Below are 27,914 nucleotides of genomic sequence, written 5' to 3'. Positions count from 1 at the left end.
ACGTAACAGCTAGCAGACTACGGTGCGCCGTTTGTGACCAAGAGCAGAACGCGCGAATTGAGGGAATACGAGCAACATTTCAGGTAATAGCTTTCAAACTAAACTTTTTTTGACCGCATGAACGCAGATCCGATGTTATAAACGTAATATATGCACGTTAACTATGTTCCTGTCGCTAATAAGCGCTTAAGGTGAAGGATTTATAAGTGAGACATGATACGCTTTTGGGGCCTCTGTGCTGCCGTCGTTTCAGTGCTCAAGCGAAGGCCCGCCTTCCCCGTGTTTCAATTGGACGAACGCAAGAATTAAGCCTTTTGATTGGACGAGAGTCACGCCAGCAACATAAAGACTCAGGGCAATAGGAAGTAAAAACGAAACGATTTCTTGTCAGAGAAAGAAGATAAATATGGCAAACTGGGTTAATTAAAGTTTAATGTTGCTGGTTAAAGTTTATGTGTTATTTTTAAGCTGTTTCATCCAAATATATCATGTACCAGTAGAAACTGTAATTTCTACACCATTGCATTAACGCGCTGACGTTAGTTTTTATATTTCAGCGAAAATATTAACAATATTGCAAGTATAATAAAGAGTGATTATAAATGCAGGCTTCCTTTAATTGTGCATATTTCATCATTAATGTTATATATTAAAGTGTGTATGTTATTTATTGAAGTGTTCAATTTTGAACTTTTGAACCTCGAAACCTGAGTTTCCATTAATTAATCTCATTATTATTCTCTGATATTACTGATCTGTCTGAATGAAGATGTAACAATATTTACATCATCTACTTGTATACCGTTGTGTGATAAATACACTACTAAAAAACAAGCTCCTTATTCAGTTCAGCTATCAAATATGATCTAAATACTTCAGTACAGAAGTGTAATGTCAGTTTTTCGTCTTCAATCATTTTCTTTTTGGTTTAGTCCCTTTATTAATCTGGGGTCACCACAGCGGAATGAACCGCCAACTTATCCAGCATTTGTTTTATTTAGCAATTTAGCTTACCCAATTCACCTATACCATGTCTTTGGACTGTCGGGGAAACCGGAGCACCCCTATGCAGGGTGAACATGCAAACTACACACAGAAATGCCAACTGACCCAGCCGAGGCTCGAACCAGCGACCTTCTTGCTGTGAGGTGACAGTGCTAGCTACCCACCGTGCCGCCCCAGTTTTTCGTCTTGTATCAGAAAAATAACCTGCTCTAAATATTTATTTTAAAATAGTTTAATGCCATTTACTTAAAGAAAGTGACCTTTCTCAAGTTTTTGTAACATTTCCTGGTAGTCATTGTGTCGTAAACATTGTTCCTACCCTTCTACTGTAATGAACTCATGGTGTGTTTAGTCATTGATGTATGGTGGCAGAGAGCTGAAACCGGTGCTGCAAGTTAATAAAGCGCATGCAAATAGATAAAAACGCTAACAAATTGAGAAAACATCTTCATCAGTTTGACAACACACACATATGCAAATTCTTCCAACACATGCAAATAAAGAAACATGCTGCAAGTTAAGAAAACACATGCATATAGAAAAACACACACACAAAAAAAAAAAAAAGCATCAGTATGATAGCAAACAGGCATGCACAACACATGCAAAAACAGAAACGCACTAGTAAACGCACGGTAGGGTTGTCACGATACTGGAATTCGATACCAATCGGTACTGAAATTTTAAAAGCGTCCATTTCTTGTGAACATTTGGGCACTGTGGAGCTCGTTCCTAAACAGCTCTGATTTGCCATTGTGTTCACATGCTCAACAGAAATGAATGTGATTGGCTGTGCAGGTCGTCGGTTCACTGACCTCACCGCTGTTTACCCAGTGTAAGCACAGATACAGGGACACTGGAGCGTTTCAAAGTCACGTCTATCAGCTGGTTTGTCTATAAGCTGACGTATGAGCCATTCGCTGATGAATCACGGCTTTAAAACGCTCCAGTGTCCTTGTATCTGTGGTTACATGCAGTAAATAGCGGTGAGTTTGGTGAACCGATGACCTTCACGGCCAATCACAGTCATTTTTGTTGAGCATGTGAACACAATGACAAATCAGCGCTGTTTAAGAATGTGCTCAACAGCACCCAAATGTTCGCAGGACATGGAGGTTTTTTAAATTTTAGTAGCGAATGGTATCGAATTCCAGGATCGAGACAACCCTAGGGGGGACCCTAAAAAGTGACACACCTGGCTTCTTCCTGTTTAGATTATTAGGAGCAAAACATACAAACAACAAGTAATCATACAATCAGGATGTTAAAATGAACCGTAAACTCACCACTAGGTCTGTCACGATATCGATTTTTAAATTTTTTTTTGTGGTACGATATATAGCACCAAAATTTATTGCGATAAACAATATTATTGTCATTTTTAAGACCATTTTGACACTATAACAGCATCATAATGCAGGTACACTCTTCCAAAGGACACATAATATTTTATTCTTAAGAATATTTCATTTAATTATAGTAATTTTAACAATTTAATAATTGGGCATTGGAATCAGATTGTGAAAACGTATATCCTAAACAAATAAATAAATAATAATAAATGTTACCAAAAATGTCAGAGGTAAGAAGCACTAGGCATGGGACGGTATAAGATTCTGACGATATGATAACTTTGGATAAAAATATCACGGTTTCACAGTATTGTGATTACTGCTCTAAAATATATTCTTTTTAAATGTCTGGGTAAAAAAAAAATTTCTCCTTTGAACTCCTCCGCTTTGAATATATTTTATTTTGAGAAACATTTTTAAAAAATTGCAACATAAATCTTTTCTTCTGGAAATATTGCTGTCCTAAAAAAAACTAAAATAAAACTGTAAAAAAAAAATTAGTATACCTTCAAAATGGCTATTATCCCATACCTAAAAAGCACTAGATAAAAGTGACAGATCTATTTTCAGTCGTCAGGCACCCACGTGAAAATATTCTATAGTAATTAATAGTAAATACTAAAGTGTTTTTTTAACCATACTGCCACTGACACCTCCAATAGAGATAGAGAGGTTGTGCAATCAGCTGAAATGTGGCTAAAATTGGTTTTTATGTGTGGGTGATATATATTGCATCACCAAAAATGATGAGGACATGTCCATTATTATGATGTCCATTATTATTATGTTATTATGACAGGCCTACTTACCACTCAGATCTCTGACAACAAGAATGCATGTGTGTTGTCAAATGTATGATGATATTTTTTACTTGCAACACATTTGAGCTCTCTTAGCAACTAGGGAGCAAGTAAAATTGGCAGAGATTAAAAGTTTACTATTAATATAGATATTAGTATAGATATGTAAATATTAGACAAGGCAATATTGGTATTAGTAAGTTAGAATTAAGGATATCTATAAACTATTTTGCAGTGACAATTCACATTAAGAAGATATAAACATGCAGAGCCTGTAGTTTGTTATATCCGCCTAAATGAATCAAGGATTTTTTGACATCAACTCTTACTTCAGGTTGTCATTAAATTTTTTGACCAATCAAATGTTCTGTAGTACCTGACATGTCCCGCCTCCTCCCAGACACTTCTCATTTGCTTATTTCTTCATGTTTCAGTTAAGATTGTCAAACATCGAATTAAAAAAATGCAGTTTGAAGCACTTCAAATGACCTTTAAACTGTCTTGAAATATCAGTCATGTGCCTTAAAAACATGGAAATGATACACTTAAGAATCTTCTGTCCTTAACATTATGCAAGATATAACAATATACAAGAGGGTGTTACTTTAGAAATCAGGCCATAGAAGTCTATGCCCACTGAAACAACACTTAACATATACCAAGAAAGATTCCCTAATTTTTTTCCTAAATAAATTTCAGAACTTGTTCAGCTTTTACTTTGATTAAGTCTAATTTTGAAATTCAGATGTAATTTGAGGCTCTTTTATCTGGTTAAAGTAATAAACCTCTATAGGTGCTATAGTTCAAACTAACATGAAGCGTGAATCATTCAATAACATCTTGTTTTGCATTTGCTTCTTGTTTTACTTGTTCTACAAACACTGATAAAAATTGTGCAAACCTAAAGTTGTGCTTTCTTAATGTTGATTATCAAATGCTTCAATATATTTGTTGTTTAATTATTTCAGTTCAGTTTGCTGCTAGGCATTATTATGATATTCTCTGTCTATCAATACATAACTTTGATGTGTTGTTGAAATTGTGAATGCAGTGTAATACAGTTATTTAATACAGTGTAATAATTTGCTAGCATTATTGTTATTATACATTTTTGATATTCATTATGTTCACAGGAAGGTCCATGGATCCTTCAAATGAGGTCTAGTAATACTCCCCCTTAACCAGCAGCAACATGGACGCTCCAAAACGGAAATTAAGATCTGGAAAGGAGATTTCAAAGGACAAAGGCCAAACTAAGAGAAAAGCCAGTGAAACTGGCACAGAAGATATTTCCTCAGCACCTAAAAGTGCTAAAACGTCTGATGATTCAGGATATGTGTGTATTGAAGAGGAACATGAGCATGCTGAGACCGATACAGTAGAGGACCACTCAAGATCCATACAGTCAAAAGAGTGTGACTCTTCAGAAACAATTAATCCTTTAGTTTGTTCATTGTGCAGTTTTGTTGCAAAAACGCAAACAGCATTGAAAATTCACTCAAAGAGGAAACACTCACAATTACAAGAAGCTGAAAACCAAACACACCTTTCAAAGTTGCATCTGGAGGGTTCTTCGATGTCTCTATCAGAAGAGGACAAACAATCAGATTGCTGTGTGGATGAAAAATCTGAGAAGGTTGTTGGAAACTCTGAGGATACAAGAAATAGTCCTACTCAGATGTTGCTGGAAATAGTTGAACCCAGTTCATGTAGATTAGGAACTGATGGTGAAGGTACAAATGAAGCCATTAAACATGGCGTTAAAAATGATGGAATGGATGAGAATGATAAAACTCAAAAACATTCAAAGTCCAATACTCCACAAACATTAACAGATGGACACAGTCCAGACTCTCATAGAAAAGAGACGAATTGTGATATCGAGGACTCCATGACCAAGAAGCACAACAAAAAGACGTTAGGGAATCAGGATTTGTTAAAGACAACAGCATTGTTGAAGCGTACAACTGAAGGCAGGTCACAACATCAGTGTGGTAAGTGCACCTTCACAGCTGACAACTCCGTAATGTTAGCACAACACATTAAAACACACCATCCGGTGGAGCACCGTTTCCACTGCAAGATCTGTCATTACTACACCACCACCACCGAGGCAATGGAGGCCCATCTGACAGAAGAAGTCCACCAACAGGTAGCCAAAGAGAAAAATATTAGCTCTTTATTTAAAGACTGTGTTGAAAAAGTCCTCGTGATTCGTTCCGATCAAAGAGAAGACGAAGACATGAATGACAGTGATACCCAATGCTCTAATGAAGCTGTGGAAGTTCAGGACACAGAAAACCTACTACAAGAACCAGCAGAGGATGGAGGGACAGGTTCTCCTCAAAAACGCAAGCGAGGCAGACCGAAGACCTCTAACGGCACTGTTTGTAGTCATTGTGGGCTCGTCGCTTCAAGTGCCACCAACCTCAGCGTTCACATACGACGCAGGCACAGTCGGTTGTACAGCTTTGTTTGTAAGCTTTGCAACTACTATTGCGTGACCAAAGGTGATATGGACCGCCACTGTGAAACCAAAAAGCACATTGGCAGAATGCATGCAGCTGGAACTGGCAGTGGGGTAGTACTGCTAAATGCTGAGCAGTCGAGTCAGTCGAAGACAAACGAGGCAGAACTTGTTGACAAAGTAGCAGAGATTGAGATGTCTGTCGATGAAGTGGAAAGTAATGACTCCAGTGTTGTGGCGTGTAAGAAAATCAAATATGACTCTGGTAACAACTGCTCTCAGTGTGACTTTGTTGCTCATTCAGCACAGTCGCTTGCGCTCCATGTGCGACGCAAGCACACAAAAGACTTTGAGTTTGTTTGTCTAGCGTGCACCTACTACACTGTAACGCGCAGGGAGATGTTTAGGCATATGGCGACAGAAAAGCACAAGCAACAACGTGAGTGTTACTTGAAAAGACAGAGCAACGTTTCCCCTGAAGACCAGGAAACAATCACTGTTTTAGCCTCTGAAAGTCCAACGACTAAAGATGCAGACCTTTCAGCAGACTTAAGTGAGGAGAATTGTAATAACGAGAATGGAGAAAAGCAGTCTGATGAACAGAGTACATCCAAAGATAACGAAGAATCAGATCCAACCGTTTCTGATGTGATCCAGTCGGTAAAGATGGAGGATATGGATGAGGAGAATGAGATGGATGAGGATGAAATTGCAGATTCTGGAGATGAAGGTCAATCTACAGAGAAACACCTTCGACTGACACAGTTGGATTCTTGCATCTATCCCTTGAAAAATATTGCAGAGCACAAGCAAGCCTCACATGTTGGAGATGAAATTGCAGGTGTAGTAAACAAGCAGAGCATCAGAAAGCCTAAAACCCTTGACGCAAAAAATGCCAAGTCAATTCCACGTATACGTTGTGAAGACTGCGGATTTTTGGCAGATGGCATAAGTGGCCTAAACGTTCACATCTCCATGAAACATCCATCCAAAGAGAAGAATTTCCATTGCTTGCTCTGCGGAAAGTCCTTCTATACGGACAGTAACCTGCAGCAGCACTTGGGAAGTGCGGCACACATGCGCAATGAGAACGGAAGCATTGAAGATCTTCCAGAAGGAGGTGCCAGCTTCAAATGTGTCCGATGCAATGAGCCCTGCCAAACGGAGCAGGAACTATTTGTGCACATCAAAGAAAAACATGAGGAGCTGCTGAGGGAAGTGAACAAATACGTGCTGGAAGACACCGAGCAGATCAACCGAGAGCGGCAGGAGAACCAGGGCAGTGTGTGCAAGTACTGCGGCAAAGTATGCAAGAGCAGCAACTCCATGGCTTTCCTGGCTCACGTTCGAACACACACAGGTACGTCTCTCTTTATCATTAACATTATCAATGTGTGCATCATAGCACTATCATACACCTGGCTCAATAAGGCGCAAGACGTGCTTGGCACGATTTGTTGCTATTTTAAGACCAGCGCAACTGTAATTTTCACGTTTTGTGCCACGTTGTTGTAGACTCATGGGTATGCTGGTTTAAAAAGGAGGTGTGTTAAGGCGCATTGATGGCGAGTTGATATTTTGAGGAACTAAAATAGACCGCACCATTGACCAACTAAAAGCTGCTCTAAAGTCTGACGCAGAGCGCGTTAGTTACGCCCCTATGCAGGTCCAAAAGCCTAGACATTGCTCAATAAACACAGGTTGTACAACAAGACACAAATATCTTTACATATGACAAAAAATTAAAGGATTAAAATATTATTTTCTACATAAATATAAAAACCACTACAGTGTTTCCTCTAGGACTTTTTTAAGCTGTGGCGGCAGACTCTGTTAGGCCTTTTACACAGATCTACCAGCTACCTGTGACGTAATTTCATTGACAAATGCAGTGAGCGCAGTATTACAAGTCGAGATTGCATTCATGTAATACGAGCATGTGAATCTCTGTGCTCGAGCGCCGATTTTATCTGTTCGTTAACTTCTTGTGTGCCCTCAAATACACGCTGCTCAAGTGCAGTTTTTTCTTGTGCGCTCTCAAATATGTAACGAGTAACATTATGTAACGAGTCTCCAACATTTATTAGATTTGCTAGGAATATTTGTGAATTCAATTCAATTCAATTCACTTCAATTCACCTTTATTTGTATAGCGCTTATACAATGTAGATTGTGTCAAATCAGCTTCACATAAAAGGTCATAGTAAATAGGAACAGTGTAGTTCAGTTTTCAGTGTTTAAGTTCAGTTCAGTTTAGCTCAGTTCAGTGTGGTTTAATAATCACTACTGAGAGTCCAAAAACTGAAGAGCAAATCCAACGATGCGCAGCTCTACAGATCCCGAACCATGCAAGCCAGTGGCGACAGCGGAGAGGGAAAAAAAACTTCACTAATTGGCGAAGTGAAGAAAAAAAAAAAACCTTGAGAGAAACCAGACTCAGTTGGGCATGACCATTTTAATTTCTCCGCTGGCCAAACGTCTTGTGCAGAGCTGCAGTCTCAGCGGCGGTGGCTGGAAGCTGGCCTCAGCGAAGACTCGTCTAATGTCTCCAATAGACCTACAGAGTGGCATTAATGCATCCTTAAGTAAAGTGAAACGCGGTTATAAACTCTAGCAAGATAAAGTCATTGTATGCAGAGCCATAGTACTTTATATAAATAAAACCTCTATAAATAAAACGTAATGATGGAAACTGTTCGTCATAACTGAACGCTACGTCGTGTTTGCTGGCCTCACGCATCATGCACCTTTCCAGTGAATTTTGGTGTGGCGCCCTCCCATGGAAGAATGAATGTAGCTGAAACCATGCACTACCTCCATGCCTTTTTCACTTTAGCAGGGCTTTTTTTCAGTTTATTCATGATAATTTGCACTTGTATAATGTTATTGTTATTATTAGCGGTATTATTTATTATATGCATATTTAGATTTATTTTAATAAAAACAAGTTTAGATTTGTCCACCTGTCGTTTTTTTGACGTGTGCATCACCATATGGGGCATAAGAATAGGACGTTTGTTTGGATATAACTCAGTTGTTTGACCACACTTCGTTATTATTGTTCATTTATTCGTTTGCTGGAAATTAGAACTGAATTTAGAAATAGTTTTGAAACAAATTTTAATAACAATAACAAAACAAATAACAAACTGAACTTAATAAGTAGGATAATGAATGCCTTCAGTGGAGAGAGTTTCCACCATGTCCTTGAATGTTATGCTTAAAACACACTCATAACTCATAAGAATAAGCAGCTAGATGTTTATCCATAACTTTTATGACTCTTACTGTCAAAACCTTTACAAGTAGCATATAACATGTAGGGCCTAATAACTTTCAGGGTACTTACTTTCTTGATAAATTCCATATGGTGGCACATTGTTCACTGTGAGTTTAGATCTGTTTTATGTTTCACTTCTAGAAGGTTTGAATACCAAGCACACTTACTTGGAATGTAAACAAACCTATAATAAATATATAAATAACGTGAGCTTACATGTAGTTGAAGTCAAAATTATTAGCCCTCCTGTATTTTTATTCTTTGTCAAATATTTCACAAATGACGATTAACAGAGCAAGGAATTTTTCACAGTATTTCCTGTAATATTTTTTCTTCTGGGTAAAAGTCTTTAGCCGTTTTAAATTTTTTATGAAATTGTATATATATTTGCTTAATATGAAGAAGAAAATTGAATGTCTTTTTAAAATTATTTTTCCTCTGCAGGATCCAAACCATTCAGGTGCAAGATCTGTAACTTTTCCACGGCACAGCTCGGTGATGCTCGCAACCATGTTAAGAGACATCTAGGCATGAGAGAGTACAAGTGTCACATCTGTGGGTGAGTTCAAGAGAGATGTGAGGAGGAAGATGAACCCCCTCAGAGAACTTTTATGTTTAATATAACTCTTGTGTTGGAAGTTTTACAAAGAGTGTCTTAGCACCTCACAAACCCCAAATAAAAAGACATATACATGCTATACATTTCCTCAATTTCAAAACTAAAATGAAGCATACAGTAAGATGAAGATATTTGGGTTTATAGGTTGATGGTGCTTTGGGTAAACTTTCAAAACTGAAGCTTAAAGGGTTTTTTATCAAGCTGTAATGATTGCATGGGTTATATAAGGATGGATCTGTACATGTCATTGGTATCATACAGAACATAATCAATGAATATTTGTTTCGGTTAATAATAGGTTCATTTAAAAGTTGTTTATGAATATGATCACCAAGGCTGCAGTTATTAGATCAAAGTGCATTGTTAAAACTAATAATTTTTAAATATTATTGCAGTTACTGTACTTTGATTTGTCAGCATGTTTTGATCAGATAAATGTGACCCTGTATCACAAAATGTAAAATTAAAATGTATGCATCGTCTGGAAAATGAATAAGGAAGATTTTTATTGATGTGTAGTAAGTTATAATTGGACACTTTATTTTTTCTAAATTATGTAACTATTTTAAAATCTGTAATTGTCTAAATTGAGTTCTTATCAATGCACATTACTAATCAAAACCAAAAGTTCAAAATATGTAAAAAGTTTTAAATGATTTATAGAAGGATATTTACAAAATATCTTCATAGATGATTATCTTTACTTAATATTGGAACGATTTTTGGCATAAATGAAAAATTGATTGTTTTGACTCATACAATGTGTTTTTGGCTTTCTCCACAAAAATACTCATGCAAGATGTAACATTTTGTGGTCCGGGGTCACAAATCTAGTATTGGTGGGCAGAATAGTCCACAAACTTTTGACTGGTAGTGTATATTGACTTGCCTTAAAATCTAAATATCCTGCACAACTGGAAATATCTGATGTATTCTGAATTTAGGTCAGGCTGACTAATTGATCACAGAAAACTTGAGCCAAAGCACATGACCCACATATTCAAGACACACCAAGCTATAATAAATGATTAAGTTAACTAATGAAAAAATCTTTCTCATATCTCAAACAGTATGCATATTGAGAGGGTTTCATGTTAAAGCAATAGCCTCAGGGTAGTGTGTGGTATAATCTAATATCATAGAATAAATTGGTGAACTGACACACTCTTTTTAGATGACTCTACCATATACATCTACATATACATCCCTGTTCTTCAAAATGTTAATTTTTGCTATTTAAGCATCAGAAGATTTTGGTAATTTTGGCTTCAAAAATCAAGGACTACAGCAGTATTTTTGTGGATCCACAGGTTTAAAAACATTTGAACCTCTTTTGTGTTTTCTGTTGCTGCTAATAAGTGGACTGACTAAAGCAGATATGCCCAAACTATAGCCTGTGGGCCAAAGTTGGCCCATGGTAACCCTTGATTTGGCCCGCCATCCCATCTGAGAAAAGAGAAAGAATGATGGGGTTGGTTTAGAGATTGTCATTTCATATTTAATGTAACCTTTTATTTGTTTGTTTTATTGTTAAGCTAAAAGAAAGCTAACTGAAATTAAATGTTTCAATTTAAATGCTGTAATTTAGTTTAAAAAGTACATACTGTCACCCGACGGATAGAGGACAATGTAGAGACTTTGGTGAGCGAATCAAGGCAAAGGCAGGTTCTGCTTGACTATACTACCTGACAAAAGTCTTGTCGTCGATCCCAGTTGTAAGAGCAACAAATAATAACTTGACTTGAGTTGATCATTTGGAAAAGTGGCAGAAGGTCGATTTTTCAGATGAATCATCTGTTGAACTGCATCCCAATCATCACAATACTGCAGAAGACCTATTGGAATCCTCACAGAAATGAGTCTAGTTTGGTGAAGGAAAAATCATGGTTTGGGGTAACATTCAGTATGGGAGAGATCTGCAGAGTGGATGGCAACATCAACAGCCTGAGGTATCAAGACATTTGTGCTGCCCATTACAAATCACAGGAGAGGGCAAAAAGTTCCTGAAAGCAAAGAAGGTCAAGGTGCTCCAGGATTGGCCAGCCAAGTCCAGTCACCAGATATGAACGTTGTTGAGCATGTCCGGGGTAAGATGAAAGAGGAGGCATTGAAGATGAGTGCAATGATTCTTGATGAACTCTGGGAGTCCTGCAAACACTTTCTTTGCCATTCCAGATGACTTTATTAATAAGTTATTTGAGTCTAGACCTTACTGTCCTAATTAAATAATTAAAAATCAAGGCATGATCCTATTTTATTTAGGTAAAATAAGCGTAATCTAGAGACCTTTGCCTTTCATATAAGCCACTACTGACACCAAATGATCAACTAGAGTCAAGTTATTATTTGCTGTTCTTAAAACTTGGATAGGTGACAAGACTATTGTCAGGTAGTGCAGTGTATTCAGCTTTGAACTTTACTGTGTTATAAATGTGGTTGTTTATGTTGTTATTGGAATGAGTTATAATTAAAAAAAAGTTATGCAGCATTAGTTAATATGATTTAAAGTAATGCTTTCTATTTATTTTAAAAAGTTACATAATAAATTAGGAAATTACCCATGGCAGGTAATGTAAAATAGTTTGGTATGTTTATCTTCGACTCACGACTCTCAATTATATTCGGTTTTTGGCCCTTCATACAAAAAGTTTGGACAAAAGCATACACTGAAAAAATATATGGAAAAGTTATGACAACAAATGTTTTTGTGTTGCTTTAACTTATTTTAATCAGTTAATCAGATTTGAACAAAATTCTTTAAGTTATAAAATGTTTAAATTCATATTTTAAGTCAATTTGATTGATGTAAGTTAAGATGAAAAGTCAATTTGATTCAACTAAATCATATTATGGCAGCATGAATTTATTAACAGTGCAGTTGCTCTATGAGCTTTGGGGTACTGTTTCAGAAGTTCCTCTCCCCTCTTCCATGATTTGATATCTCTATTCCTTTTTAATAGGTACAAAAGGAAATGTTAAAGGGTAATTATTCTATTAACAAGTGTGGATCATATTTGCAGAGGTGTCATACTTCTTGATGTATGGTTTCATACTTTCACAGATTTTCAGTTTACAAATAAATGTAAAAAATCAAATATAAATAAATAAATATACAGCCTTGTTTATGTCTGGAGAAAATAAGTAACTTAGAAAAGCTGATTAGAAGAAAGCCATAGATAATGTTGTTTACTTGTGCCGATGTGCATCTAAGATAGTAAATTGCAAAAAAAAGTCAAACGTAGCAGTATTAATTTGTCCCAAATGTTCACCACTACTCAAGAATACAGAGCATTGTAAGTGATTTGCCTTCTGTTTATAACCCTGACATTGTAAGTGATCAAAATTATATTTGTTCTTTGAATCTGTCAATCAAATGTATATTGTGTATGGGACATTCTACCAGAAACTGACATTTTCACATATAAAAAATGTGACAGGGCCTGACCTTTTAAGCTTATCGTCCTCAAAAACAAGCATAATATCATACAATACAATGATAGAACGCCTTAAAGGTGTATTGCGCGCATTTTATATAAAATTTTATTCGAATGTGACAGGACTGACAGAAACATGAGGACAATTGTAAATGTATTTGTATTATATATTTGTAGAATTTATTTATAGTTTCATGTTTTTAATCAATTGATGTGAATGATAACATTGAAGGTTTTTTTGTTTTTTTGTTTAATAGATTGCAAAACTATTAAAGCTGTAGGTTTTATTGGGCTGAGGACAAGGACTTTGACAGGGTTTGTAAATATGTAAAGTGTTTTTAACAAAGAAAACAAATCTGAGAACCAAATGAATGACATAATTCTTTACAGAACAACTCCGAAATCAACCATCAGTCCATTTAGACATTTTTGGGATGAAATACCTTTTACTCACTGTATATTTTTATTTCAGGGACAGATAAGGTACGTTTCTGGTAGAATGTTCCGTATACCTATACCATTGCAGTCCCTGATTAAATTTGGCTTATGTTTTACAGATGGGCTTTCGTGATGAAGAAACATCTCAACACTCACCTACTGGGAAAGCACGGCCTGGGCCAGCCAAAAGAGAGGTTTGAACTATTCACTCAACATGTACACTTCTGTAACATAATTAACAGAATTTCTGGTTTCCTAAGTTATATATTCTTTTAATTCATTATATGCAGACTTTATAGAAAGCTTTATCTTTTTTAGTTCATTCATTTTATTTTCGTCTTTGTCTTTGTCATCTTGGATCACCACAGTGGAATGAACCGCAAACTTATCCAGCATATGTTTCACGCAGCGCATGCCCTTCCAGCTGCAACCCATTTCTATGAAACATCCATACACACTCATTCACACACATACACTATGGACAATTTAGCTTACTCAATTCACCTATACCATTCAATACAATTCTTTGGACTGGTGGGGGAAACCGGTGCACCCAGAGGAAACCCACGCCAACACGGGGAGAACACGCAAACTCCACACAGAAATGCGAACTGACCCAGCCGGGGCTTGAACCAGCGACCTTCTTGGTGTGAGGCGATTGTGCTGCCCACTGCACCATCGTGCTGCCCATATTTTTTATTTCAATTAGTCAATTCAACTTGAATTAACATTGTGCTAATTTTTTTCATCTGGATAAACAAAGTTGTGGGCGATGCGGTGGCGCTGTGGGTAGCACAATCGCCTCACAGCAAGAAGGTCACTGGTTCGAGCCTCGGCTGGGTCAGTTGCCATTTCTGTGTGGAGTTTGCATGTCCTGTGTGGAGATTGCCGAAAAGAAAATGAATGAATAAATTTTGATCTTGATTAAAAAAAAAAACTGAAAAATCCTATATATAATTAGCTATTCATCCAGGGATGCTCATGAAAAATAGTTATCAGTTTTTGTTTTAGTTTGTTTTCTTTGCTAATATATACAAAATATAAAAGGGACGAAACTTGGGTGCAAATAGTGCAAACTGTGGAAGATTTGCAGCTGATTGGTTAATGTGCTCTCTGTTGTAGGAAATTTGAGTGTGAGTTGTGCGATCGGACCTTCAGTGAGAAATGGGCACTGAATAACCACATGAAACTACACACTGGAGACAAACCCTTCAAGTGTGCGTGGCCATCATGTCATTACGCCTTCCTGACTCTCTCTGCTATGAAAGATCATTACAGGACACACACAGGTACAAGATATGATTTTGTAGCTGTGAAAGATTAAACATTTTGTTCGTGAAATATGATTTATATTTGTAAAATGCAATACGTTTATTGGTCCCACTTTATAATAAGTGTCCTTAACTACTATGAACTTGCATTAAAAAATAAAGACAATGTACTTAATGTGTTCATAATGTATTTGAGAACACTTGTGGTGCTCTTGAGTTGGGATGGGGTACGGTTATGGACAAGTTTGGTGGTATGGGTAGGTTTAAGGGTGGGTTAAGCTGTAAGGGATGGTCAACAGTGTATTTACAAATGTAATTACAGAAGTTGATTACAGATGTAGTTACATACAGGTATTTAATCAAGCATAAGTACACAGTAAATACATGTATTTATACAATAAGTACATTGTAACGAATTATTAATTTATGTGTAAGTACATAGTCATTAAGGACACTTAATATAAAGTGGGACCCGTTTATCTGTTAACACCACTGGGTTTTTTCTCAAACTAGCATTTGTTTTTCTAAAGTGCAAAGCAGATTGCGTTTGTTTGCAGAATGTTAGATTTACTTCAGTAATATTGGCACAGATTTTACTCCGTAATAAATCCCTCATAAATGACAATTAAAAGCTCAGGTTTGTTTTTTGTTAGTTATTATAGCTAAACTAGGCAAGTAAGGTTTATTAGGCAAGTCATTGGACAGCTCTTAAGGGAGTTGATAATATTGATCCTTATTTTATTTAAAGGGGTAGTCCAGAGTGTATTTTTAAGGCTTGTTTGTATTTATATGACTCAATGCAATGTGTGCTCATGCTTCATTTGTAAAAAATCACTTTATTTTGTCATATATCTTACTTGGATTATATACTGCAGCTCAGCTAACATGAAAACGACTGTCATATTTCCTACTTCCTCTAAAAGCCCGCCCTCAAGAGGCTCTGATTTGTCAGCTAACATAGTGTGCTGTGATTCGCAGATCACCAGGAAAAGCGTCACGCCCCTCCAAGCACGTGCTTTTGAACTGTGTAAATACTGTCAGTCAGAGTAGCTGTTAGCCGTATCAGTTTGAACCTGAATCAGACAGAAAATGAAGAGGACACAGCTGAACCTGACGCCTGCTCTCTAAAATAAAACTTGACAAGTGTCTTTCATTATGAGCATGCGTACGTATAATGAAATGTTCACATATCTTTTGCGAGTTGGTTATTTGAGATGTAGAATGCAGGAAAAGCGGCAGCATAGAGAGACACTGCAGCGCTGGTGAAGATTGTGGGTGTTTACAACAGTTTGACTGATAAAGATGAATTTGTAGCTAAATTGTTTACGGTGCCAAACAGCATTTCCCATTGTTTACATCCTTGTTTACGTCCTCGATACAACATACCGTTAATGCTAGAAACTGTGCAGGTAATTGATCAATTTTAACAAATAAAAATACTCACAGGTTGTGGCTCACAATCCACACCTATTGCTTGTTGGAGCTGCTCCTTTGAGGAGTTTTTAGCCGAATCCAGCACTGAACTGGGAGAGATTCTGAAGCTGTCCTTTTGTCAAATGCTAGCTATATATTTTCTATAATTCTCTGGAACATAATTAAGATTAAATTGTTAGCACTTCTCTCTTTGTATCATGTCTTTTGGAAGCCCAAATAGAAACAGAAGAAGCTCTGTGGAAATAGCAGCGTTTGGACGGCATTTTAGCTTTTTCTGCTATAACATCACAGCGCCTCTTGCCACGCCCCTTTGCTGAGCAGGGTGAATGCGTGTAACCTGAAGCGTTTGTGATCTCACTAGCCCGGATGTATTTTTTTGTAGTCCCTAAAATTTGTTCGCTGTAGGCTTTGCTAAGCTAACTCTGTAAAAGCCAATGTCACCCTTTAAATTGAACGTTGAGCGTATTACATTCAGAGATGTTATTTATGTTCACACAGCTACATTACACATCACCTATACTTTAAAATTTTAAAGACCACCCCTTTAAAACTATTTAAGCTGCTTTTATTCCAGTTAAATTTAAAGAAATAATACTTTCTGATGAGGAAAAAAACATAGCAGTGTTTCCCAACCCTGTTCCTGAAGGCACGCCAACAGTACACATTTTCAACCTCTCCCTAATCAAACACACCTGAATCAACTTATCATAACATCAGAAGAGACTCTAAAACCTGAAGTTAATGAGTCAGAAAAGGGAGATATCCAAAATATGTACTGTTGGTGTGCCTCCAGGAACAGGGTTGGGAAACACTGCATTATAGGATGTATTTAAAAATTATTCCTTGCTCTGTTAAACACCATTTGCGAAATATTTAAAAAAGGAATAACAAATTCATAGGAGGGCTAATAACTTAGCCTTCAACTGTATATTAAGCAGTGTCATTGATTTTCTGTTTTAGGAGAGAAGTCTTTCTTGTGTGATCTCTGTGGATTTGCTGGAGGAACTCGTCATGCGCTGACCAAACATCGTCGCCAGCACACAGGTACACACCACGACTTCGGACCTGTTGGAACTTATTCAAGACTGCCTTTTAAATTTGTAAATACTGAAGTAGAAATAAAACAAATCTTAAATAGAACGAAATGTAATTAATGTGAATATGCATTTTAACAATAGATAATAAGGCTTTAAGAGATCATTTCAGCCAAAAATGAGAATTTCTTTACCTTTTATTCACACTCAAGTGGTTCTAAACGTTCATGAACTTTAATTTTCTGTTGAACACAAAAGAAGTTATGTTGGGGGTGTGGGGTGGGGGGGGAGCAGCAATTTACATTCATGGTTAAATAAAATACTATGGAAGTCAATGGCTGCTTTTCCCCAACATTCCTCATTGTGTCTTCTTCTGTGTTCAATAGAAGAAAGAAACTCAAACAAGTGGAGTATATGTAAAGGATGACAGAGTTTTCATTTTTAGGTCTCTTTTTTATCACTTTAAAAGGTTTTTGGACTGATAAACATAAATGCAATCAGCTGACATCTCGTTTTAAGGATTTTTCTCTGTTGTAGGTGAGCGGCCCTTCAAGTGTAAGCTGTGCAACTTTGCTTCAACTACACAGTCCCACTTGACTCGGCACAAGCGTGTGCACACTGGCGAGAAGCCCTATCGATGCCCCTGGTGCGACTACAGGTGCAATAACCCTCTCAGCTCAGTCTTTTTTTGTTGATATGAACAAAAACATAAGGAAGAAAGACTTAATGTGAGACCGCAAAAAGGCATGACCACACTGTGTAACCACTCATTTGCTTAAAATGCATTCTAATGTAGCTGTTAATCTACTCTATGTGAAACAGCACTTGGGAAATACTTTAAAAAGAATTAATGTTTCACAGGAGGACTAATAATGACACAATATATGTGAATAAATGTTATCTTAAGGTGTTATGTATAGTGTTATATACAGTTGAAGTCAAAATTATTAGCCCTTCTGTGGTTTTTTTCTTCAATCATTTCCCAAATGATGTTTAACAGAAACAGGAATTTTTCACAGTATTTCCTATAATATATTTTCTTCTGAAGAAAGTGTTATTTGTTTTATCTCGGCTAGAATAAAAGCAGTTTTTAAACCATTTTCAACGTCAATATTATTAAGCTATATATATATTTTTGATTCTCTATAGAATAAACCATCTTTATAAAATGATTTGCTTAATAACCCTAACTTGTCTTATTAACCTTGTTAAGCCTTTAAGTGTCACTTTAAGCTGAATATTAGTATCTTAAAAAATCTCTAGTCAAATATTATTTACTGTCATCATGGCAAACATAAAACAAATCAATTATTAGAAATGAGTTATTAAAATCTTAACGTCTAACCTTAAAAAAATATTCAAAAAAAATTAAAATACTTTAAAAAATTAAACAAAAATTGGGGGAAAATATACTAATTCTGAATTCAACTGTATAAAATCAGCAAAAAAAACTCTAAATATATTATCTTGAGATAACATTCATTCATATATGTCCTGAGTTACAGTATGTGTAGTTATTTATTTGTAATCACTAACTTAGTTTATTAGCAATAATAAAAAAATGCCTAAAACTTACCAAAAATCTACCCAAAAACGAAAATCCTGCCATTTACTTGATGAAAATCTTGTCTCTTACTTTCTAAGTCCTAAGAGGCCATGCATTAAAATATTTTTTTACTTGTTTTCTTGTGATCACCACTTTTTTTTGCTTTTATTTATTTATTTATTTATTTATTTATTTATTTATTTATTATTTAACCTTCCCAATGTATGACCGGGCCACCGAAAATTTTCAGATGTACACTCCGGCCTTTAAAACAGAATATTCCTCATGTAACTTAATGATTATGTATGATTAAGGGGCAGCATGCATGTTTTGTCCAGAGCAGCATTGAGTCTCCACTGGCCCTGCGAACCGAGAAAGAATGATTGAAGACGCGCATTCATGCAACACATTAAGGGAGTTCAGAACAGACATAATTGTAGGACTGCAAACACGCATGCTCATGATTAATGTACATTTATTATTATATTCTTGTATATGAATATATATCACTATTTACAATAATATCCCCTCAACTGTTACCATTTTAAAGCATAGTTCTAAATAAGTTGTTGCCTGTATGAATTAGATTATGAAGAATGATTAATATTTTGTTATGTCGAGATCACAAGTAAACAAGTTGTTATGTCAAGATAACGAGAAAATGATGTCGTGATCACAAAAAAACAAGAGGGAAAAATATTTTAATGCATAGCCTCTTAGGACTTCTGTACATTTTGCTGAACCTTTGTTGTTGTTGCTGTTGTTGTTGGTTGTAATTAAAATGCGTATCTTCTGTCATCAGATCTAATTGCGCAGAGAACATCCGTAAACACATTCTGCACACAGGCAAGCATGAGGGGGTGAAGATGTATAACTGTCCCAAGTGCAGCTATGCCACCAATGCCCCGATGGACTTCAGAAACCACCTTAAAGAGACTCATCCTGACATCGAGAACCCAGATCTGGCTTATCTACACGCAGGTACACACACATTTTTAAAGGAACACTCCACTTTTCGTTTTTTTTTTTTTTTTTGGAAAAACGTGTTAACAGCTCTTCTAGAGTTGAACAGCTGAGTTTAGCATGTTTAAATCCATTTATCTGATCTCCAGGTCAGCATTTTTAGCTTAGCTTAGCATAACATAAATCAGTGAACTGGATTAGACCATTAGTATCTTGCTATAAAAAAAATGTAAAAAAGCGTTTGATAATTTTCCCTCTTTAAAGCTTGACTAAGACCAATGGAAATTGAAAAGTTGCTGTATTCTAGGTCGATATGACTTGGAACTATGCTCTGATTCTGGCGTAATAATCAAGGGACTTTGCTGCTGTACCATGGCTGCAGCAGGCACAATGACCCAATAACTGGGAACAATTTTCAGTACTGTATAATATCATATTAGTGCAGAAAGTCCTTGACCCATAGGAACACTGTGCTTATACTTCCTGTTTTAGGATCTCATGTTGTGCCAATGTTCAGTATTAAAGTTGCCATGAAATCCAAATTTACTCTTCTCATTTGTATATTCATTCATTCATTCATTTTCTTTTCGGCTTAGTCCCTTTATTAATCTGGGGTCGCCACAGCGGAATGACTAACTTATCCAGGACATGTTTTACACAGTTAATGCCCTTCCAGCCGCAACCCATCTCTGGGAAATCATTTGTATATGTATATAGTAAATATTTGTATAAATGGTGCATCTGTGCACTTAAATGTTTTGTAATAATTCATTTGCCTTCATAAACCAAACAAATACTATTGACTTCATCCTGTGATGCGGAAGTGCGCTCGTTTTTGTGATGGTTTTAGAGCTTCCGATTCAGCTGCCTAAGGGAGAAATGACTAGGAATAATAAATGGCAGAAAATGGTCAAACTACGTACTCTACCAACAAGTGTTTGCATTACTATACAGACAAAGTAGAATAATATGATAAGAAAACATCAGTTTGCAACACCAAGCAGCAAAACAAGCTGATTTTAACGTCTAAAAATGAATGGAAGTGATTGAGACCGGAAGTCTCGAGCCAAAATGGCTGTGCCCACTAGTAGGCGGAGAATAAGGTGAATAACCCCTCCCCCTCTTGAAAATAACTGTTCTTCACTTCCTAGTCACATGGGCTATCAGTGAGTGTCTCGTTTCTGCTGCTCTGAATTTGTCCATTCGTCACTTTTCCTTCATTTTCTTAACACCACTCTTTTAACAATCCAATCAGTTGCCAAAGAATGAAATCATGACCAGCTCTAAATTTGATTTCTCATTTCAGCAGCATTTCCAGTGAATGTACATCACGATAGTGGAAAAAATGGACAACTTCCATTTCATGGCGACTTTAAAGGGATAGTTCACCCAAAACTGCAAATTCTGTCATCATTTACTTAACTTTCAATTGTTCCAAACCCAACAGAGTTTCTTCTGTTGAACAGAAAAGAAGATATTTTGAGGTAAGCTGAAAGCCTGTAACCACTGACGTCAATAGGATTTGTTTTTCCTACTATAGAAGTCAATAGTTACAGGATTTGAGCTTTCTTCAAAGTATCTTCTTCTCTGTTCATATAAAGTTTTGGAACCACTTGAGGGTTGAGTAAATAATGAGTAAATTTTTACTTTTGGGTAAACTATCACCTCAGTTTCTCATTAAATGCCAAAATTGAACCAAAGAATGCATTTAACATCCTACTATATCTACTCTTTCTTGTGTTTGTGGCAGGAATTGTGTCTAAGTCCTACGAGTGTCGTCTGAAGGGTCAGGGGGCATCTTTTGTCCAGGCAGAGACTGCGTTTTCCCCTGAGGAGAGCGAACTGGGTTCTGAGGCAGTTCAGCAGGTCATCATCATCCAGGGCTATAGTGGGGGAGAGGTGGCTATTGATCAGGCCCTGGAGCAGTCGGCCGCTGCCACTTTACAGACCCTCGCCATGTCCAGTCAGCTGGCTGAAGTGCTGCATATCACCGAGGACGGGCAGCTAATCACGTCCAGTCAGGAAGTCTCTACAGGAGGGCAGACCACTCAATATGTGCTGGTGGAGTCATCCGGAGAAACCGTAGGAGAAGGAAGACCAGAAACGGAGGTTGTACACAATGCATCTGAATCGTCTTCTGCCCTGGATGCTTTGCTTTGTGCTGTGACGGAGTTGGGCCAGCAGGCCTGCACTACTGAGGGAGAGATTTCCACCACTGCCGCAGCAGTGTCTGAAAGTCACCCAAAAGGGACGAGTTCTCCAGCCCGGAGGCAAAGTGAAGGGCAGGTATACGAGGAGAGGGCAGAAGTGGGCATGGTGGCTCAGGTGGTGGGGTCTACCCATGAGCAACCGTCTGAGGAGATGCAAGAGGTGCTCCAGTTTGCAGCCAGTCAGCTGATGATGAAGGAAGGACTCACTCAAGTCATCGTCAATGATGAAGGGACGCATTATATAGTCACTCAGCTGGACGACTCCACGCTGCACGTTGAGGGAGCTGTGGAGGATCCGTCTGGAGAGGAGACCATCGTCTACTCAGAAATCAGTCCTGAGTGAAGTGAGATTGAGAGATGGTTCTCTTCGGATCTTGCTGAATTTGACATTCAGCGTCTGGGGACTTCAGAAGTAAACTTCCCTTGTAAGGGAACTCAGGGTCTGTTTCCATGATGACACACCAAAATGTCCATGCAAGATTTTTGTTTTTTGCAATTGTTTTTTTGTTTTTTTGTTGGAATTCCTAACAACATTATATATTAAACAGACAGATATTTCTAAAACTAATTCTTTCCTTATTTGTAAAATAATTATGAAGATTAAAAATCAAAACATTAAATATTTTTTGCTGTTACATTTAGGTGTTTAGATTACTAATGTGCTAAATGTACACCTTCTGTTGTCTGATTCCTTTATGTATGTTTGAATCCTGTTAGGTGAATAGCCTTTTCTTCTGTTGTAACTGGACTATCATGGTCTTGACCTTTCAAGAAACTCCAGGCAAACCCCATGAAGCTGAAAAAAATGCGTATTTACATTCTTGAGATTTAGTTTTATTAAAACCCTGTGAGTGATCTTCTGAATTTACAATGTAAAGGTTTCCTATTGAGAGTTTAAATAAAGAATACAGAACTTTAAAGAAGAACAGATCAGTTTCTTGTCGTATTTGTCTCAGAATTAGGTGGGGTTTTTTCTAATGTACCTGGGTAGAGTTAATGAAACATATTGGATGCTTTATTTTATTTGACAGCTGCAACTCACAATACTGAGAAAGGGAGATAACAACAGGTGTGTATCTTTGGGTGAGTTCAGTTAAAATGAACTTTTCTGCAAACTAAACAGACCAAGACATCTTTTCGGGAGATCTTAAGTGAACCAAAGACACAAGATGCAGCCCAAAAAAACAATGAAATCCTCAAGCATGCCTTTCTCTTCTCATGTTCAGTCCAACCATCAAATCCTTGTCTCTTTGCTGGAGATTTCCATTAGAAATAAAGTATTTGCAGGCATTTTATGAGGTCTTTGTGACCTTCCAGCTGATAAAAGAACACTATGTACAGTCAAAAGCAAAATTAACCCACGGCACAGAATTCAGTCTCAAATTATAGGATACATCATAAATGTTGTCCAGTCAGGAAGTGATTTTATACCCATGTATTTTTTTCTTTTTTTTTGCCACTTCATTAGGTACAACTTACCAGTACCGGGTTGGACCCCTTTTTGCCTTCAGAACTGCCTTAATCCTTTGTGGCATAGATTCAACAAGGTACTGGAAGTATTCCTCAGAGATTTTGGTCCATATTGATATGATGGATCCATGAAGCAAATCTCCCGTTTCACCACATCCCAAAGGTGCTCAATTGGATTGAGCTCTGGTGACTGTGGAGGCCATTTGAGTACAGTGAACTCCTTGTCATGTTCAAGAAACCAGTCTGATGACATGGCGTGTTATCCTGCTGGAAGTAGCCATCAGAAGATGGTTACATTGTGGTCATAAAGGGATGGACATGGTCAGCAACAATACTCAGGTAGACTGTGGCGTTGACACGATGCTCAATTGGTACTAATGGGCCCAAACTGTGCCAAGAAAATATCCCCCACACCATTACACCACCACTATCAACCTGAACCGTTGATACAAGGCAGGATGGATCCATGCTTTCACGTTGTTGACGCCAAATTCTGGCCCTACCATCTGAATGTCACAACAGAAATGGAGACTCATCAGACCAGGCAACGCTTTTCAATTCTCTATTGTCCAATTTTGGTGAGTCTGTGCGAATTGTAGCCTCAGTTTCCTGTTCTTAGCTGACAAGTGTGGTACCCGGTGTGGTCTTTTGCTGCTGTAGCCCATCCACCTCAAGGTTCGATGTGTTGTGCATTCAGAAATGCTTTTTTGCACACCTCAGCTGTAACGAGTGCTTATTTGAGTTACTGTTGCCTTTCTATCAGCTGGAACCAGTCTAGCCATTCTCCTCTGACCTCTGGCATCAACAAGGCATTTGCACCCACAAAACTGCCGCTCACTGGATATTTTTTCTTTTTCAGACCATTCTCTGTAAACCCTAGAGATGGTTGTGCATGAAAATCCCAGTAGATCAGTTTCTGAAATACTCAGACCAGCCCGTCTAGCACCACCAACCATGCCACGTTCAAAGTCACTTAAATCAGCTTGATGATACTCGGTTTGAACTGCAGCAGATCGTCTTGACCATGTCTACATGGCTAAATGCATTGAGTTGCTGCCATGTAATTGGCTGATTAGAAAATTGCGTTAACGAACAGTTGGACAGGTGAACCTAATAAAGTGGCCGGTGAGTATGGATGAAAAAAAGGCCATCAAACGAGTGAATGTACAACACTATAGTTGATTTATGATGACAGTAAATTAAAGTAAACTGTGACATTATACCAAAAAGTTCTTCATATAATGCACTTCATTTTTGAAGGTCAGATTTGATGATCATGGTTGATGGCGTAAGGAGATTTCAGAATGTCATTGAGGCAGAGTGAGGCTAAATTATTTATAGTATGTTAATATTGTCTTACTAACAGTTATCTGAATTGTTATCAATAAAATATTAATAATAGTAATGATTATTATTCAATTCAAATCACTTTATTTGTCCCCATGGGGCAATTCAAGGTGCATGAAGGTAGCTTATAATACACATTTTTAAAAATAGGCCAAATAATTTCTTCAATAAACAAAAAATAATACTTTTTAAAAGTCCAGTTATTATTGATGGATTGTAATCCATTACATACTGTGCCTTTCAAGTTCTTGTCATTTATTTATTACCTTTTTCTAAAGGGTTGAAGGTCTAATAAAATTTTGGTTTGACTGCAGGCCTGTGTTGAAAGTCACAAGAACAAATAAGGAAACTTGGCAGGGCATAAGACCTGAAATGGATGCAACTTGTTTCACGAAAAAAAAAAATACTAGAGTAATTTATAGTAAATACTATAGTGTTTTTAATCCTACTATAGTAGGATTAGTGCTTGAATTAATCTGCTGTGGTAATTTTATAGTTGCTATCATAAGAGAATATGATAATATAAACAAATGAACTAATACATAATTAGGTATATTACATTACAATACACCATAGTTTAGTAAAACTAAAGTATACTGCAGTATTTATTACAGTTAATCAGTTTACTATTGTTAATGATATAGTATACTGTAACATTCATTAACAAAGTGATGTAACTAATATACAGCACACTTTACCATAGTAGGGTTTTATGAATCAGCTTGCTATAAATTACTATAGTGGGTTTTTTGTTTGTTTGTTTGTTTGTTTTTTGCATATGCGAGAATATGCAAATAAATAATGCAATATTATTTTAATAATTGTGATAATGTTTCTACAAATTAGTTTAATTAGTGAGTAGTAGCACTAAACCTGCCATTTTGGTTCTGATCTCTTTTAATGGATTTGTTTTTTTAATAATGACTAGTATTAACTCTACAGGCATGTCTTTTTGTGTTCTGGCTTATGTGAAATTGCATATGGGATGAAAACTGCAAGGTTTGAGCTCTGGAGTACTTTTTTTAAATATCACATTGGGATACAGCTGCAACAACTTTTTTTTTTTTTAATTAAGTTTATTTATTTATTTAACCCAATGGTTTAAGAATGTTTTACCCAAAAACAGATTTCTTTTTACAAAGTCACTACACTGTAAAAAATGCTGGGTTGCACACAGCTCCGTCATGTTGTCCCAACACAAATCGATTGAGTTAACTGAGTGGATTGAACATAAAACAATTAGGTGGTTCCAAAAACCGCTTAAGAATTGTGTTGTTTCAACTGATTTTAAATAAGTACTTTGAACAAGGAGCAATTAAGTCTTTTTTGAGTGTGGACACCAGTGTCTATTCATAAATTCTCTTCAGTGTCTTTAATTCCAGCCCTTTTATCAATTATTCGATTTAGTGTTACAATTACATTTTACAATTTTCCAGAAGAACCAACCGTTCATTCATTGTTTGCATATTAGTAACAAACCCAAACTGCACTTTATTTTAGGTACTGAAATATCAATAATTGTCCGGTAGATGTCGTATCATCCACTGTGATATGGCGCTGTTGCCTGCACCGTCTCGGCTCACTGAACTAGTCGCCATTTTGAAATCCAAATCGCTCACACTACACCCGCTCTATAAACTGGAACTATGCCGCGGGGCCGACCACGAAAACAAAGGATTAAAGATGACAGCGAAATCGGTAAAGTCCACTACAGCCTCACGAATAAAAACCTCACACCACAAACTACCAGCTTAGGTGCGCAGTGCATGACGAAAACGCAGGAGAAGTTTAGAGAAAATCATTTGAAGCTTGTGTATATAGTCCCCGGATATAGTATTGCGTGTGTGTGTGCGTGCGTGTGTGTATCTTTGTGTTTTCGTGCCGCTGCAGGAGTGATTGCGGCGGAATGATATTAATAACACGGTCGTGTGCTGGAGAATGAATGTATCACCGGAGTGGTTGTGTGTCAGGCTAAAAGATGTTAGTCAGCAGCCCCTGTTGAAGTGATTATTAATTTAAACGCATTTTGAGCTCGTCCGCAATGGTTGCTAATGTTAGCTAATGCTTCCCTACATTTGTAATGAGGGGTAGAACTTGTCGGACAGTTATACAAGCTGTGTTTATATTGTATTACGGAGAACATAACGTTACACTGAGACAGTGATACTATTTACACATTGTGTTTTAACTTCCCGTTTACCCTGGTTCAGATTTTACTAGTGGACAATTGACCAAAACACCTCTAAAAAGAGAAAAGCCCAGACCAGTGGAATCCAGCTCATTGGTCAAAACAAACAAACCAAGTTTATTAGGTATTATTAGGTCCCCATTCTTCTTGAATGGCTCTAATGGTGGGCTACTTTGTTATTGACTGGACACCTATCGTTCAACCTGTAACAGCTGTCATTTAACATTATATTGAATTAAACAGTAGCATGATTTTAATATCTTGGATTTAAAGGGATAGTTCACCCAAAACTGAAAATGTACTGAGCCTCATGTGATTCCAAACCATAGATATTTACCCTTATAAGTTTTTTTTTCTTCTGTTGAACGCTAAAGAAGATAATCTGAAGAAAGCTTAAAACCTGTAACTATTGGCTTCCATTGTAGGAAAACAAATATTTTTGATGTCAATGGTTACAGGTTTTCAGCACTTTTCAAACTTACTTTTGTGTTTAACAGAGGAAAGAAACTCCTAAAGTAAAGAAAAAGTAAGGGGTGAGTAAATAATAAAAGAATTTTCATTTGGGGATGAACTAACCCTTTAAAGTACCAATACAAAACTTGAATTGAGTTGCAAATTTTTTTATATAATTGTAATTATATGCCATCTGGCTGGGACATATGATATATGACTGTTTTTTTAATGTTTGCTGATGTTTAAGAATGCGGAGCTAAACCTGCTACGTCTTTGAACAGCATAATCAAGGTAAATTGTTTTATTTTCTGTAGAAGTTGAGTACCATGTGTTGCTTCTAATGGACATTACTAAAAAATAGTCATAATAATAAACAATATTGCATAGGCCAGTGTTTCCCAACCCTGTTCCTGAAGGCACACCAACAGCACACATTTTCAACCTCTCCCTAATCAAACACACCTGAATCAACTTATCATAACATCAGAAGAGACTCCAACACCTGAAGTTAATGGGTCAGAAAAGGGAGACATCCAAAATATGTACTGTTGGTGTGCCTCCAGGAACAGGGTTGGGAAACACTGGCATAGGCAATGTCAGTTT

General features: G+C 36.9%; 2 protein-coding genes across 2 annotated transcripts in view; both read left to right on the top strand.

The window, feature by feature from the left end:
* The first annotated feature begins 12 nt into the window (after positions 1–12).
* Positions 13–22,761, top strand: znf407 (zinc finger protein 407). The gene is made up of 9 exons (XM_056475997.1): positions 13–83; positions 4,291–6,984; positions 9,349–9,463; positions 13,515–13,589; positions 14,518–14,684; positions 17,061–17,144; positions 17,672–17,792; positions 19,483–19,661; positions 21,394–22,761. Exons 2-9 carry the CDS (start codon positions 4,350–4,352, stop codon positions 22,194–22,196), a joined length of 4,179 nt encoding a protein of 1,392 aa, XP_056331972.1. The 5' UTR covers positions 13–83; positions 4,291–4,349; the 3' UTR covers positions 22,197–22,761.
* Positions 22,762–26,279: 3,518 nt separating this feature from the next.
* The window catches only part of LOC130242926 (zinc finger protein 236-like), a 77,408-nt gene continuing 75,773 nt past the window's right edge, over positions 26,280–27,914 (top strand). The window contains exon 1 of the mRNA XM_056474887.1: positions 26,280–26,368. Within this exon, the coding sequence (XP_056330862.1) occupies positions 26,317–26,368 (52 nt within the window). The 5' untranslated portion in view covers positions 26,280–26,316. The remainder of the gene's footprint in view (positions 26,369–27,914) is intronic.

The sequence above is a fragment of the Danio aesculapii genome, chromosome 16 (assembly GCF_903798145.1).
Source record: "Danio aesculapii chromosome 16, fDanAes4.1, whole genome shotgun sequence".
In the NCBI taxonomy this organism is placed as follows: domain Eukaryota; kingdom Metazoa; phylum Chordata; class Actinopteri; order Cypriniformes; family Danionidae; genus Danio; species Danio aesculapii.
This window is presented reverse-complemented; position numbering and strand designations above follow the sequence as displayed.